Genomic DNA, 18,285 nt, shown 5'->3' on the forward strand with positions numbered 1-18,285 from the left:
ATTAGAGATAGATGAGTTGCCACTCATTCACAGCATACCTCCAGCCAAAAAGAAAGATGTTGACAAGCTTTTGACGCAGATTTTTGGGGAAGAATGGAAGGATAAACAAACACTATATTGGTATCTTCGTATCGTTTCTAACAACGTCCCTGGAACAGAAGAAGCTGACCATGATGAAGAAAACTGTGACTGTCTAGAGGAAGATATTGGGATGCACGTTTGAGTTTTGAATTTTGTACATTTAACTTTTGATTTTATACCCATAAGTCAAAAAGGTATTGCTGTCTATATCAAATTTATTGTTTTGTAAGTTCATTTTTTGACCTATACGTATCTACATGATCAATCAAAAGAGGATTAGCCCATACCGGTCGATCAAAACGCGTTTAGTCCATTGAATAAACCTATTTTTATAAAATAAGCACATAATATTTTACCTGTATATTTATTTTTAGTGTCCAGAACTACCAATCTATCATTAGAAAAAAATTGTCATAACCACAAACATGGAAAATAAAGAAATAGTTACAACATGCAGCAACTTAAACTTATTAGTTCGTAAGGTTTTATTAACAATTTGAAGTTTATTCAAATTTTGCAATGGATTGTATATTTTATTATCTTTTATTTTGTGATATTGACAATTTATGCAATTTCAGTAAATTTTAAATTATTATTGTTATTTTTCTGACTTTTTGTAATCTTTGTCCATAAAATTGTACAATTTTTAGTAACAATAAAACATATTTCTTCTTCTTCTTCTTCAACAAAATCCAGTAATATTTATTTTGTCGTTTTATTGTCTATTTTTTTAACACAACCTTTAATATGCTTTATATGATGCTATGATACTATTATAATCTCTGTTAATTTTTTGATTTTAGAAGAGCAGGTGTCGGTATTCCTTACCGAAAACTCCCAATTTCTGGAAGATTATGTTATGAATAAAATTGAAATAGAACAAATTGAACGGTGGATTATTCGAAAGTCTAAAATATCGGACAAAACGCCTGACACAACACTACAAACTCGAAAGACAAGTTTATCTAAATGGAAATTTTGTGTACATGCTGATAAGCGTCAAATGTTAAAAAACTTAACTCAAAGTCTTCAAGCTAAACCTACTCAAGATCACGTATTATGGGAATTAGCCAATTGTATATCTTCCGCAGTCAAGGCAGATGGATTTAGGTAATTAATTTTCATTTTATTTTTTTATAAATACTAAAAATTATTAAGAACTATAAAGATATGTTCAGTAAAACTTAGGATTACAGCTACTATAGTGCAATTGGATGTGCAATTATTTAAGTATCTAAATTGGTAGTGTGTTTAGTAGTCATCAAACATTTTCACAAAATAAAGTGAGTAAAGAGGGAGCACCGGTTCTGGCACAACTCTTATGGAAGTTAACATGGGAAATCGCTAAAGGTTCATTCTGCTCATTCATGCTTATAAAATACGGATCAAAAAAATTACACCGGATGATACAATGGATATTTCAGAAAGATATAAATGGAGAACAGCTGCCAAAGGAATGGACGGAGGCATATATGACATCTATATATATAAGAAAGGAGATAGAAAACGATACGAAAACTACAGAGGTATAAGCGTAATATCATCAATAGGAAGATTATATGGGAAGATACTGCGAGAAAAGATAGAGCAAGCGATAAAAGACAAAATCGAGGAGGATCAGGCAGGCTTCACGGCAGGAAGATCATGCATAGACCACATATATACACTAGAACAACTGTTGAAAAAGAAAAAAGCCAAAAATAGAGATATACACTTGGCATTTGTGGACTTGAGAAAGGCGTATAACTCAGTACCAAGGTCAGAACTATAAGAGGCAATGTACAAATTAGAAATACAGACGGAACTTATAGAAGCTACGAAAGATCTGTATAAAGAAAATAAAGTCTCCATTAAAATGGGAACAAGAATTATAGCAGACTTCACCACAACAAAAGAGCTCCTACAGGTTTGTTCCACATCTTCAACCCTATTCAAAATATACTTAGAGACAGCCTTGACTACATGGAAAAGAGAATGCGAAGGCATGGGAGTACCGGTACGGAACGAATACCTATATACGTTTAACTTTGCAGACTATCAAGTAGTGATTACACAAGACCAAGACGACCTCAGCTACATGATAAAGAAACTACAAGAAGAATATTCCAAGACTGGCCTAGATATTAACCTCGCGAAAACAGAGTACCTATCTACAAGTGAAGAAGACACAGAAGATCTACAAATTGATGATAACGTAATAATCAAAGGAAATGATAAATTCAAATAATTGGGGTTTATAATCACAAAAAAAGGTAAAAACAGAGGAAGAAATTACACAAATATTAGGACAAACAAGAACAGCAATCCGACAACTTAACTCAGTATGGTGGGATAGACACCTAAATATGAAGACAAAAACACAGATTTATAAAACATTAGTGCGAAGTATAATGACATATGGGGCTGAAAATTGGATCGTAAACAAGAAAAACAGCAATAAGATAGTAACCACAGATATGGAATACCTGCGAAGATGCTGCAGAGTAACAAGAATGGATAGGAGAAGTAATGACGAAATAAAGCAAAGAATATCAATAGAAACAGACATACTAACTTATATAAAACAAAAAAGACTAAAGTGGTATGGACATGTAAGAAGAACTAGCGACAGCAGATGGATAAAGAGCCCCATAGAAAGGAGGAAAAGAGGACGACCCCGAAAATCCTGGAGGAACGAAGTAGACGACGCCATGAGTAAGAGATGCCTAAACGATGGAGAATGGGACAACAGAGAGAGATGGAAACGGTTGAGCGAGGGAAGGTAGTGAATACTGTAGAATCCCTGAATATATATATATATATATATATATATATATATATATATATATATATATATATATATATATATATATATATTGTTATGATGTGTTTTTTTGTTTGAATGATGAGCAATGAGTATTTTTAATAATATAATATATAGGGTTTTTATCGCGGTTCTCAAAGAATTAGCTTGTAAGTACTTTTTTAAATTATCTTTATTATAACTATTATGAAACACACATATATATCTAACCTAGTCAATGTAAATTTAAAATAAACTATCTTTAAACTGATATTCTTATAAAACTAATTAAATTCTATAGACAATCTAAAATTTAAACAAACTATCTTCAAAATTGAAATTGTTATGACACTAACTAAATTATATTAACAAAATTTTGTACCTTTCTTTCACTGAATGCCTAAATGAACTGTTTTCCACTAAGTATATAGATTCTAATCACCACTGAATGTCTTCGTTAATTTAGTTATTCTTGTTTTTTGTGAAATTACTTTTTCCAATTATCAGCTTCTACCAATTTAAGATATAGTTTTCTTCACCAGCATTTATACACCACCAACCAAACCAGCAAACAGCATTTATATTTATTCTTCTTTTCAATATACCAATATCCAATTATTATAAGTTGATTTATACTAATCTCCAACCACAATATAATTTAATTTCTTCCAATATACTTTTATAATCTTCAATAATTATTTGTGTATAATTATAAATGTGCATTAATTATATGCATAAATTTTAATCTTCATTTAACTCACTATATTAAACAATTTGACTATTTGTACCTGATTCTCTGACTCCAAATAATCTTTCATATTTCTTACTAAACTTTTCTGACTGACTTCTTGAAAATTCTGAACAATTTACTTCACTAAATGTGTCTAATAACTTTCATAATAAACTGGCCTGAGTTCTGACTAAAAACTTCCAAAAAACTGCCTGACTTCAGACTAAAAACTTAAAAACTGCCATCTTGAATCCAAATCACGGGTATTTATATCTTTTTGGATTTCTAGAACCATCTGGTAAGAGATCATGTTCCAATTTTGTTCTATTTAATCGATATGGATGTTCTCGAAAAAATATCTGTTCCATCCACCGCCATAATCATTATATCGAGAATGTTCGACTGTAAACAATGGTCATCTCCGCTGATCCAGAGAATTCCATTCTTTTCTATTAATAATTTTGTTTACATTTAGGCTTTTCAGATCAGAATATATAATTAAATTAGTAACTAACACTCTAATTTAATAAAATACACATTTCAAACAATATATTATATAACCCCACTTTATATTCCCTTATGATTAATTTCTATCTGTCAAATTACTCCGGGAGTATTTTTGGTTGCCTATGCACATGGCTCACTTATATATATTTACAATATTAAAATACAACTTTTTACAATTATTATATGCTAATTTATTAAAAATGCCATCACATAAATATATTTTTATTAAATTCTCTAGTATATAAATTCTTAAAATAATCAAATACTTTTTTATATCTAATATTATGTAGTATATAACTTATAAATTATTTTCTATAAACCCCAATTGTCACAATACCCCAAAATAATATTTAAAATAAATAATTTACTTATTATTTTTTTAAATATTAATTTTCTCATACCTTATTAAATTTAATAAATCAATTTTTTTTTTTTTATTTATAATGTGTTAAATACATCCCTGTTCGCTGTCTCTGTCAAAGCAGAGAACAACGGATCACAGTTCGGCTATTCTATGGTCAAACTGTCATGTCAAATGGAACAATGGATGCGATATCAGAGAATAAAATATAACCTTAATTAAAATATAATCGATATGGTGTTCTGTTTGTTTATAGACAAAATCTAGGAATTATTTCCATTCAAAATAACTTTCATCAATATAAATTGGTAAGTTTTTTTTTTTTTACTTTATTATATTAGAAAGACATTTTTATAGCAATTATAGTATCAATTTTGTTTCTAACCCCAAATTATGATTTTTAGGGTACAAATTAATTTCCATATATACAAAATTCAACAAGTATGATGTCAAATTGATTCAAAATAATGAAATCTACCATCTACCATTTAACAAATCAAGTCTATTGAATAAAATGGATATATCAGTAAGTTATTAGTGTTATTATATTTGTGTTAAAGGTATAGAAAATATTATTCAATCTCTTCATGATATTGAAAAATGTCGTTGATATGAAATATGCCTCTTAGTCTGTTCTCTGCATCTATTAACACATAACTATTTAGTCCATTCTGATTTTCAATTGTATATGGACCTTCAAACATTGGTTGTAATTTCTTACAACGGTTTTCTTTAACATTACTTTTTCTAAGTGAACGAATTAACACTTGGTCTCCTTTTTGAAATGTGATTGGTTTTTTTATATTTCGATTTTGTCTTCTGATATATTTTTCAGCTTTCCTCCTAATTCGGTTATTCACTTTCTGCATTACTTGTTCTAACATATCCTGATTATATTCACTAATCCACTTTCTGTTTCCTATATGGCCAAACATTAAATATTCTGGTACTTCCTCTGTATTCAAATTATGTGTATTATTCAAAAAATATTCTACTTGTGGTATATGTTGCTGCCAAGTTTCGTGTTGATTTTGGCACAGTATCCTTAAATATTTTATAACTTCTTTAATATATCTTTCTGCAGGATTTGCCTGAGGATGTCTGATACTTGTAAAATGAATGTTGATTCCCTTTTTCTCACAAATTGTCCGAAATTTTTGGTTGTTAAAATATGTAGCATTATCTATTATGCAATTTCTAAATGGTCCTATTTCTTCGAAAAATTGATTAATATATAATTTTAATGTTTTAACATTTGTTCTGGAGCAGGGATATAGTTTAATAAATTTTGTATATAAATCAACTATCACTAGTATATGCTTTTTTCCTGTTGGACTGAGAACTAAATTTGAAATAAAATCCATGGAAACTGTATTTAGTTTTTCATATACAACATTAGATTTATATGTGTTCTGGTTTTTGAAATTATTTTCTTTGTTTAGTTGACATATTGGGCATTGGGTAGTAATTTCTTTTGCTATACTTATGTCATTCTTTGCAAAATAATTGTCCCTAAATAGCATCCATAGCTTTCTTGAACCAATATGCATATAATTGTTATGTAAATTTTTCAATATTTTCTTTGCTAAAGTTCTAGTTATTACATATACTTCTATGCCATTTATTATTTTATAATAAACTCCATCTTTCCTAAGGACTTTTTGTTTTTCACTCAAATTGATCTGATCTCTTATAATTTCTTCTTTAGAATATAATCCAGTACTTTCTACTAATTGATTTAATCCAATTTTTATTGTTCGCTGCCCTTTTTGTGATGTATCTTCTAACCTTGATAAAGCATCTGCCACTATATTAGATTTTCCAGAAATGTATTTGATTTCAAAGCAGTATTCACTAAGTATTAGACTCCACCGATGTATTCTACTGTTTCCATATTTGTTATTTAATATAGACGTTAAAGCTTGGTGATCTGTTTCTATTGTAAATTCATTACCCAACAAATAAAATCTTAATTTTGTGACACAGTGTATTATACTTGCTAGTTCTAATTCTGAAACTGAGTAACCCTTTTCATGTGGCTTTGTAATTCTTGAAATGAATTGTATTGGGTATTCGACCCCATCATGTATTTGTAATAATACCCCTGATAATCTCTCTATTGATGCATCTGTTCTTAATATGAATGGCTGTGTGTAGTCAGGATAGTATATTTTCAAATTTGACAGAAAAATGTTTTTAATTTCTTGGAATGCTAGTTCTCTTCTCTGATCCCATCTCCATTTTACATCTTTTCTCAGTAGTTCAAGTAATGGAATTTCTTTTATACTTAGATCTGGTATCATCCTTTTATAATAATTAATTATTCCAATAAATCCTCTTAAAGTTCTTAAATTGTGTGGTGTTTTATATTCCTGAATGACTTGTGTCCGTTCTGGATCCATTTCGATTCCCTTAGTGTTAAGTTTATAACCTAGATATATGACTTCTTTTTGAAAAAATGTACATTTTTCTTGATTTATTTTTAGTCCAACTTTGTCTAATCTATTTATTATAATTTTTAGGTGTTTCTCATGATCTTTAGCCGTTTTAGAAAAAATTAATATATCATCAATGTAGTGAATTACAAAATGTTCATATTGATCCAAAATATCATGAAGACATCTACATAGAGCACTGCAAGATGATTGAAGTCCAAATGGTACTACTTTGAATTGATATACTACTCCATCTATCTGAAATCCTGTATACTGTCTACTTTTTCTTTCTAGAGGTATTAACCAAAAACTATGCTGTAAATCGATTTTAGTGAAAAATGACATTCCTGTAATTCTCCCTAATATTCCATCTATACTCATTGGTGCTTCAAATTGCTTTTCAGTAATCTTGTTAATATTCCTTGCATCCAAACATAACCTGATTTCACCTGATCTTTTTCGTACTACTACTATGGGGTTAATAAAACGTGTGTCTGCCTTCTCAATGATCCCATCTTCTAACATATTATTAATTGTTTTGTTTACTTCTTCTCTGTATTTATATGGTATTGGGTATGATTTTGTTTTAAAATCTTTTTCCTCCTTAACTCTTATACTATGGATATAATTCTGTGCAATTCTATTTTCTTTATTGACAAGTCCCTTGTGTTGCTGCAATATGGAAATGACTATTGATTTATATTCTTCAGGGCAATTTAAAACTTTCATCATATCTTCTTCTTTACAAATAACATTATTCTTCATTATGTACTCATTATTCATTGCTTCCAATTTTACGCACTCCGCCTCGTAGGCATCCATCTGCTTAAAATTTCCATTCCTTAAATATTCACTACAATAATTATTCTTTACATTCTTTTGGGACATTTCCCTATCATCAAAATACATTTCTTCTTCATAAACATCACTATTTTCTTTTAATAATATCCTATCAACTCTTATTCCTTCTTCCACCTCATCTTTCTGCATAAATTTAATTGTTTGCCCTTCCAAAGTTACCATTTTTTTTTTAAATCTATCTTCTTCTTTTCCAATTCATCATTTCCCATTAATATATCAACACATAAATCCTTGACAATAAATCCTTGCATATTAATTTCTTTATTAAGAATATTAATTTTAAAATTGGCTAGTTTATCAATTTCACCTAACTTCTTATTATTTGCACCAATAATTTTAATTTTTGGAATCTTTATTATATCTGATAGTTTTAATGTATTAAAAATAAAATTCTCCGAGACTAAAGTACTTTCTGAACCAGTATCTATCATAATCTTAATCATTTTATTTTTGGCCAAAGCATTTATATAAATTAAACTAATAGATTCAATAATTTTCTCTTCATCTAAAGAAATAAATTCAGAAGGTTTTTCATAATAGCAATGGCCTAACTTGTAATTCAGAAAGTTTACTGCACAAAATTTTGATTATTAGAATTGTCAGATTGTATCTGACCACTTGGATCTGATGTCCTATGTCTTTCCCTACTATGACTTCTACTCACATTCTCCTGCCTTGTACTACTTCGTTCCCTGCCTTCGCAGCTTCTATTCCTTCGAACACAATTTACCTGTCTGTTATAGTTAGGTCGTTCTGTATTTCTTCTATTGTTAAAATCTTGTCTATTATTATTAGTACTGTTATTAAAATGTTGTCTATTATAATTACTGTTATTATTATTAAAATTTTGTAAATTATTACCATATCTATTATATGATTGTTTAAATTGTTGATTATCATTTTTATTATATTGAAAGTTATTATTGTTTTTTCTGTTGTTATTATTACTTGTCATATTGCCTCTTTGTATTCTTTAAATAAAATTAATAAAACTATCTATTGTTTGAATATTTTGTACAGTTACGGTTTGCACAACATCAGCATCAAAATGTCTAGATACATTTAAGACTGTTTCATCCTCTCTAAGTGGTGGTTCTAAATATTTTGCAACTGTTATCAATTTCAATGCATAATCTACCATATTTGATTTTAAATTTTGATTATACTTTCCAAAATATAGAATTTCTCTAAACTTTGCTTGCTCTAATTCACCCCAATAATAATTTAAAAATTTATTTTCAAATGTTTGAAAGTTATCTAAATCATTTTCAATACTAGCAAACCAAGTTGCTGCATTGTCATTTAATGTCACTCTAATATAATCTTTAATATCATTAATATTATTCACAAATCTTAATTTATGTTTTAAACTATTTATGTATACTCTAGGATGCAAATTTTTTATATTACCAGAGAATTTTATCCCAGTCTCATTTGTTAAATTTAAGTAAGGTCTCCCTATGTCTCTCATTTGTGAAATATCATCTATTCTCTGTTCCACATTTATTATTTGATTACTATTTATTTGGATATTTTGTTGTATATCGTCTAATTTTTCTTCTGTGTTTCTCCTGTCTTCGTTAATTTTAACTTCTAAGTTACATTTCTGTAACTCTATTTTCTGTTCTATATCTATTTTATTATCTTGAATAATCCTCTTTACTTCTGTCCTCTCATTGTCTATCCTTTTCTTGTAGTCATTCCGTATACTTTTTATTTCATTTGCAACTTTTTTCTCTGCAGCTTCAAGTTTTTTATCCATTTGTTTTTCCATTTGTTTTACAATTTTATTATTATTATCTTCTATTTTCTTTTCTAATTTTCTATAATTCTCTTCCAATTTCTGTTCCATTTTTTTCATGTCCTCTTTGACTTCTTTTGAATTCTCTTCCATTTTTTTCGTATTCTGTTCCATTTTCTGCTCTATTTTTTTATGTCTTTTTTGACTTCTTTTGAATTCTCTTCCATTTTTTTCATATTCTCTTCCATTGTCTTGTTCATCTGCATCATTAATGACATCAAAGCTGCCATATTGACATTTTCCTCTCTTTCTGGATTCATTTCTGCAGTATCTTGTGGAACTTGAACTAAACTCTCCTCTTGTACAGGTTGTGTTTCTACTTCTACCTCTTCTTCATTCTTTTTGCTTCTTGTACCTTTCTTTCCTTGAGACATTTTGAGACTTTACTTGTTCAAATATAATTAAAATTAAAATCTATACTTTTTCTTTCTACTGATAATTAATTTAATTATATGAGAGCACTTATCTTCCCAAACTAATTCTTTTAAATAGAGAGCCACCGCGTTGGGCGCCAAATTGTTATGATGTGTTTTTTTGTTTGAATGATGAGCAATGAGTATTTTTAATAATATAATATATAGGGTTTTTATCGCGGTTCTCAAAGAATTAGCTTGTAAGTACTTTTTTAAATTATCTTTATTATAACTATTATGAAACACACATATATATCTAACCTAGTCAATGTAAATTTAAAATAAACTATCTTTAAACTGATATTCTTATAAAACTAATTAAATTCTATAGACAATCTAAAATTTAAACAAAAAAAAATTCCTTAAAAATTGAAATTGTTATGACACTAACTAAATTATATTAACAAAATTTTGTACCTTTCTTTCACTGAATGCCTAAATGAACTGTTTTCCACTAAGTATATAGATTCTAATCACCACTGAATGTCTTCGTTAATTTAGTTATTCTTGTTTTTTGTGAAATTACTTTTTCCAATTATCAGCTTCTACCAATTTAAGATATAGTTTTCTTCACCAGCATTTATACACCACCAACCAAACCAGCAAACAGCATTTATATTTATTCTTCTTTTCAATATACCAATATCCAATTATTATAAGTTGATTTATACTAATCTCCAACCACAATATAATTTAATTTCTTCCAATATACTTTTATAATCTTCAATAATTATTTGTGTATAATTATAAATGTGCATTAATTATATGCATAATTTTTAATCTTCATTTAACTCACTATATTAAACAATTTGACTATTTGTACCTGATTCTCTGACTCCAAATAATCTTTCATATTTCTTACTAAACTTTTCTGACTGACTTCTTGAAAATTCTGAACAATTTACTTCACTAAATGTGTCTAATAACTTTCATAATAAACTGGCCTGAGTTCTGACTAAAAACTTCCAAAAAACTGCCTGACTTCAGACTAAAAACTTAAAAACTGCCATCTTGAATCCAAATCACGGGTATTTATATCTTTTTGGATTTCTAGAACCATCTGGTAAGAGATCATGTTCCAATTTTGTTCTATTTAATCGATATGGATGTTCTCGAAAAAATATCTGTTCCATCCACCGCCATAATCATTATATCGAGAATGTTCGACTGTAAACAATGGTCATCTCCGCTGATCCAGAGAATTCCATTATTTTCTATTAATAATTTTGTTTACATTTAGGCTTTTCAGATCAGAATATATAATTAAATTAGTAACTAACACTCTAATTTAATAAAATACACATTTCAAACAATATATTATATAACCCCACTTTATATTCCCTTATGATTAATTTCTATCTGTCAAATTACTCCGGGAGTATTTTTGGTTGCCTATGCACATGGCTCACTTATATATATTTACAATATTAAAATACAACTTTTTACAATTATTATATGCTAATTTATTAAAAATGCCCTCACATAAATATATTTTTATTAAATTCTCTAGTATATAAATTCTTAAAATAATCAAATACTTTTTTATATCTAATATTATGTAGTATATAACTTATAAATTATTTTCTATAAACCCCAATTGTCACAATATATATATATATATATATATATATATATATATATATATATATATATATATTTATATATATAACATTCGGCTCATTTCGTGGTTGGGGTAAAACGACTCGTCGGATCGTGACGTGTGACGTGTATCATCGGAAAGGGGAGGGAGTAACAAATACGTTAAGGCAAAAAACAAATGCAAAGACTTTGCCGAAACGGCACTATATCGTGAAGGAGTGTCTTATTACGATGACAGGTGCTAGATGGTTCGGGCATAGTTGAAGGATGTAACCGACAGGTGGCGATTTGTATGACGAGATGATGAACTGTAATAGACGAAATCCAATTCCCTTCAAAATAGATCCAATATATGATATAGCGCCGTTTTGGCAATGTTGTCATGTTCGTTTGTTTCTCTGTTAGCCTCAGTGACAACTCTCCTTTCCTTCAACGTCTAATATGCTAAAATAAGATCAATAGCAACGAAGATTGACAATGTCTTTGTCTTTGTATTTGCAATAACATATTTGATATCTTCTCCTCTTTTCAACGAGCTTCCATTCGCAAAGACCGGACCAATAGAAATGGAGATACGGTATAGTGCCGTTTTGACACTGTCTTTGTTTTTGTTTTTTTTTGTGGTAACGTATTGGATATCCCCTCCTCTTTCATTTAACGTGTTACACGTAATAATCTGACCAATAACAACGGATATATACTATAGCGCCCTTTTGGCAAAGTCTTTACGTTTGATTTTTATTTTAACATGTTCGTTGCCATCTCCCCTTTCCATTGATATCTTGCACGTTGTTGTACGTTGAGCCGTTTAGACGCAACAAGCTTTTTGTCCTTTTGACAATGCCGCCATAGTTTTTTCTCTGCCTGCGTATTCGTTACTTCCCCTTTCTGATGATACCTCACACGTCACGATCTGACCAATAACAACGGAGATACGATATAGTGCCGTTTCGGCAAAGTCTTTGCGTTTGATTTTTATCTTACTATATTCATTACCGCCTCTTCTTTCCGATGATACCTCACACGTCACGATCCGAAGAGCCGTTTTACCCCCACCACGAAATGAGCCAAAAATGAGCAGAATGAACCTTACCTATTTCCCATGTTAATTTTTATTAGAGTTGCGCTCATACAGGTGCTGTCTCTTTACTAAAGTGTCATTAATGATTTGGCATTGTCAATATAAAGCTAGGTTATAAGCATAGACTTAAAATACAAATAGACTGACTGTTGCAATACGGGCCAGTCCCTCCAGTGCGACAGATAAAACTGACGCAAAGCAGTCCCTAAAGGTCTAGTGGTCGATAAGCTCAGTCCATTAGAAATACTATTACGATAATATCTATCGACTAAGACGATATATATTAGACATAATTAATCAGTATATTAGAAACTAAAAAGATTAATACATCTCTTTGAAAGTTTTTCGTAATTGCTGTCGACTACTTAGTTATAAGAGATAGTCCATTTCTTTTTACACAATCTTACTATTTCGTTAAGTCGTTCAGTCATCACATATCTAAATTTGCCTCAGATATATGCCTCTTTCAAATATCTTGACCTCTGTCTTTCGCGGTATGAATCCAGTTTGTAAGTTTATCACTTACGTCTTCTACACCAGTTTTTCGCCGTAATTTATTATCTTGTATTATGTCTCCCAAAATTAGGCCAAGCATTGATCTTCTTACTTCACGTTATACAACTAGCAATATTTGCATTGACGGTTTATTAAACGGTATACTTTCAGCTCTATTAATTACTATCAGTACGCTTTAATTAAATGCTTTCTCTATAGACTTGGAACAAGGAATGTTTTTATTGAAAATCTACGACATTTGTCATATTCTTGTACATCCTTAAGCTATTTTGTTTCCTAGTTCAGTAAGTCGTTCTGTACAAAATTAGTCATCATTTTAGTTATCTTATACTTATTTTCCAAGTCTAATTTTTAAGTTACTTCTTACAGTATTCCTTGAACTTTTTTTAGGTTGTCAATTACAAAAATTGTGCCTCCCGAAACTCGCAGAAGATTCAGCTGTTCTTCATTAACTTTTAAACTTTGGTATTAGATTTTAACATTTAAAATACAGGTAATCTTTAAACACACTAGACACTATGGGACAGAGCTAGAAGTACAGATATACAACGTAGATGCAAGGTGGAGATTATCAAGAACTGGGCTAGAAATACAAGAGTAGAATGGACCGATCATATAAGCCGAATGACAATAAATAAAGTAGTAAAGACGGCAAGAGACGGTTCTTCGATAGGAAGACGATCAGTGGAAGACCACGAAAACGATGGAACGTCAACTTACTGGAGGCACATTGAAAAAGAGACAAAGTCGTGCCTACATAAAAAGAAGAAGAAGAAGAAGTAATCTTTAAATATTTCTAATAATGTTATCGTTTATAATATTTTAATTTTGGTACTTGTAGCAATCGACTGTTGATGTTAGGTATTGTCTTCAGCTGAAGATGTTGTTTGCTGTTTCCTTTTGTTCACTTAATTATTGTGAAAATTGACCAAAACGTAAAAGAATAAACTGTAAATCTTTTCTCATCGATATCGATACACATAAGACATCGATAGGAAAAGTACACTGTCCCATATATTTTTTATTTACAATTGGTGAGTTAATTCGTAATACCGTTCTTAAAATATCAAAGATGTTAAAAGTAAATTTAATCATCTCGATTAATTAGAATTATTTGTTTTACTTGTTTTAGATTATACGTTATTGATAAGGAAAATCCTACACAGCTACTTCTTTATCTAGCCACCGAAGAAAACACAAATCATTCTCCAAAACTAAGAGTTATTAAAAACAATGTATCTATTCCAACCTATGTGGCAAAAACACATGAAGCAGTAAGATTTTCTAGAGGAAAATCTGATTCCAGATTTCCAGACACGGTTTTCAAAGAGGTAAATAATACTTTTTAACTACGGGCCATGAAGTAGGGGTTTTTACATTGTGAAATTTTGATATGTTTGGCGAGCCTTACAGCCTGTAATTAATACCCTGAGGTATGAGTGAGAACACAAAGTGTATTATTACTCATATGCTTATGAAACGAATGAGGTGGATAATAAGGTCCTTTGCAGTTTATTCTTTCTCAACTTGTTTTGAGGGAAATGTCTATTCTTTCTTATTAGCCTCCCTTAACTTACTCTTATTTCTTCGACCACGAATGGCTACTAGGTTTCGGAGGTACCAGAAGTTAATATTTTCTTTCTACTACACAATCTAGAAATGCAAAGAGAAACCACCTAGGTCGTAACTTTTCCAAGAAAAAATATGGTACATAAGGTAATGGTGATAAAAATCTTCCGATCAGCTAGAATTATGTATAAATTTTCTAACAAAAGAATAGGTACATGACATTTAAAAACCATGTATAAACCAGGAAAAATTCATAACACCGTTAATAACATAATTGGCTAGATATGAGTATACTTGGAATAGGTGAAATTAGATACCCAGGATCTGGCAAAGTAAATATACCTAATAACTATGAAACATCCAATTATATTCTGTGCAGAGAAGCTCCTACCAGCCAACTGTAATTTTATACTTTTAAGATCTAATATATAATTTACACACATCCACTGATTGGTGATAAGGTTATGTGGCAAGTTCGTCAAAGTGCACTAAGATGGTCTAATAAGACTGAAAACGTTCGTTCTGAACAATTTCTAGATGCCAACCCATTCAGAGACATTGTCTCAGGGTCGCCAGCAACCCCTATTGGGAGTCTTACGTTGCCATGCGAGATATCTATCGAAAACTTTAACATCATATCATCTTTTTAACAAAAATGTAACAGATAATAAATTTTGTTCCATTTTAAGGGTTTTTACTCAAATATTTAGGGGCTTGGCTCATGTACACCTGGTAGTACATTGATGATGTACTACCAGGTGTACTACCATGATGTACTACCATTGATGAGGTAGTACACATCTAGTCCGAAAACGTTCGGTGACCTAGCCCGAAGGGGTCTTTTAATTATATACCTTTGATAAAGGAATTTTAAATAAAACTTTTATTTAAATTTTTATCGTTTTATCAAACATAATGTTTTATTATTTTAGTTGAATTTGGCCTACATCTGACATTGAATATTATTCTTATTTTAAACAACATACCCTTTACTCTATACCGTATTCTGAAAGACATTTAAATTATCTTTATCGTTTAATCCAGCTTAAATTCATTGCAGTTTGGACAAATATGTGCTTCTTCTGAAATGAGATAATATAGTACTGCGAATTCTTAATCTATAAAAAACTATTTTTTCTCTTCTGCTCATATTGAATACCTAGTTGAAATTTCTCGATGGAAGGTTGAATTTTGTGGGGTTTCAAAGAGCTTCTATCCCATTTATTTTGTTAGGATTTTTGACTTTAGTCCTGAAAAAAAATGCTAATAGAAAAATCTTATATGTTGACCACCCTGTAAAAATTTTTGTTATAACACACCTGGTAAATATAACAAATGGTCTATTATAAATGCCCAAGAAAGTCACTCGACACTGAGGAGTAGGCAGATCTAGACTTCTGTGCCATTTGACGGTTCTCATATTTCTGGAAACAAGATACTGATTCGTCACGGGTGAGGGTAGTAGGCAGATTGAACTCGAACGGAACCATCATCATCATCTTTGGCTCGACAATCCTCTGTGGATCCTGGCCTGCTCTAAGACTGGTCGCCATTCTGTTCGGTTTCTATCTTCTGATCTCTAGTATCCCTAAGTCGGTCTCAACTCCATCTAACCATCTAATTCGCGGTAGGCATCTGCTTTTTCTTCATATAGTTGTTCCTGTTGTTAGCTTTTTAGCAATCATGTAGTCAGCTATTCATATTGCGACATCTGGTTCATTAAAGAGTTGGTATAATTCGAAATTAAATCTTTTGCGCCACTGCTCTTGATTGTTTATAGCTCCAAATATTTTGCGGAGTATCTTATGCTGGAATATTTACAAAAGTATTTCATCCTTGTGCATTAGAGTCCATGTTTCCGCCCCTTATGTAAGGACTGGCCTCAGCAATGGTTTGTATATAATAATTTTAGTTTTTCTTTGGATATTTGTTAAGTGGAATTTTTTTGGAGTCCTTAGTATGAGCTATTTGTAAGGTTTATTCGTCTTTTAATTTCTTCGCTTGTTTTATTGGTAGTAGTCACTAGCGAGCCAAGGTATGTGAAGCTGTTAACACGTTCAAAGATATTACTTCCAAATGCTGTTTTCCGTTTTACATTTACTATAGGATCATTAGTAACCAACATGTACTTGGTTTTGTCTTAGTTGATGACTAGACCGACCTGTTTCGCCGCCGTTTTTAATTCTAGAAAATATTGCTCAACGTCGCGCTTGTTACGCCCTATTATGTCAATGTCATCAGCGTATGCTAAGATTTGTTTCGATCTATTGTAAATAGTACCGCCGGCGCCGTTTCAAATTCGTATGTCTTGGACTGCATTTTCCAAGGCAATGTTAAATAGGAGGCAAGCCAGGGCATCCTCTTCTCTGATTCCATCAGACATTAAGACTGTGAGACATTGTTATTCTCGTTAATCGGATAAGTTTTTCTGGAATACTAAACTCACGTATTGATTGGTATAGTACTGTTCTCTTGACTCTGTTGTATGCGGCCTTGAAGTTGACGAATAGGTGATAGGTTTTAATGTTTTCTCGATGATCTATCTTTTTGAATGAATCTAATCAAATGTTGATTTTTCTGGACTAAATCTGGCCTGGTATTTTTCAACTTTGGCAACTGTGTAAACTTGTAGCCTTTCGTAGAAAATATTTGCTAGCATTTTGTAAGCAGTTGTTAATAGGGTTATACCTCTGTAGTTGTCACACTGGAGCTGATTTTTTATGTAACGGGCATATCACGCCTTGAGACCATTCACAGGGCATGATCTCATTTTGACAGGCAAGAAGTAAAAGTTTATGAAGTGCTTGTAGCAAGGCGTCGCCACTATTCTTGAAGAGCTGACTACAAATTTGATCAGTTCCTGGTGCTTTATTATTTTTAAGCTTTTTATTGGCTAGAACAAGTGGCTTTTTATTGGCTTCAGTGGTAGGTGGTCTTTTGTTTAGGTTTGTTAGGTGTGTTAGGTTTAAGTTATCCCATCGGTTGAGGCCGTATGACTTGGGATATTTCCTTCTCCATCCATACAGCTCCCTGTTATATTTGTTTACATTTCTGTAGAACTTTCGAGTTTGGTTTTGATTTCTTAAACATTCTATATTTTCTAACTGCTTTTTTTCAAATTGACTTTGTTATCTTCTATGTAATCTTTTTTCTTCCCTTCTTAGGGTCTGGTATTCCTTCTTTGCTCGTCTTCTGCATCTAGCTTGATTTTTCTTTAGGTATGCTCTATTTTTTTATCTATTGCTTCTTGGCACTCCTCTTCAAACGATTCATTTTGTCTAACTGGTTTGGTTTTCCCTATATTTCAGATGTCTTCTCAGTTATTATGTTTCTACATTTTACTCACAATTCCTCCATATTTTTCACCGCTTCCAGTCGCTCTATTTCCTTATCCATTTGTCTCTTATACTTTCTCGCAACGGTTTCTGTGCGCAGATTATCAACAGTAATTCTATCTTGTTTCATATGTTTATTTTTTTATTAGGTCTGATATTCTTCCTCTGATTTTTGTCATTACAAGAAAGTGGTCACTATCTATGTTTGGACATC

General features: G+C 30.7%; 1 protein-coding gene across 5 annotated transcripts in view; it reads left to right on the forward strand.

The window, feature by feature from the left end:
• LOC140447610 (probable 3',5'-cyclic phosphodiesterase pde-5) overlaps positions 1–18,285 on the forward strand; it is a 296,700-nt gene that overhangs the window by 239,131 nt on the left and 39,284 nt on the right. For all 5 annotated transcript variants that reach the window (XM_072540362.1, XM_072540363.1, XM_072540360.1 and 2 more), the window contains 2 exons: positions 885–1,191; positions 14,300–14,498. In XM_072540362.1, coding sequence (XP_072396463.1) covers positions 885–1,191; positions 14,300–14,498 — 506 coding nt within the window. The remainder of the gene's footprint in view (positions 1–884; positions 1,192–14,299; positions 14,499–18,285) is intronic.

The sequence above is a fragment of the Diabrotica undecimpunctata genome, chromosome 8 (genome assembly GCF_040954645.1).
Source record: "Diabrotica undecimpunctata isolate CICGRU chromosome 8, icDiaUnde3, whole genome shotgun sequence".
NCBI classification, from domain to species: domain Eukaryota; kingdom Metazoa; phylum Arthropoda; class Insecta; order Coleoptera; family Chrysomelidae; genus Diabrotica; species Diabrotica undecimpunctata.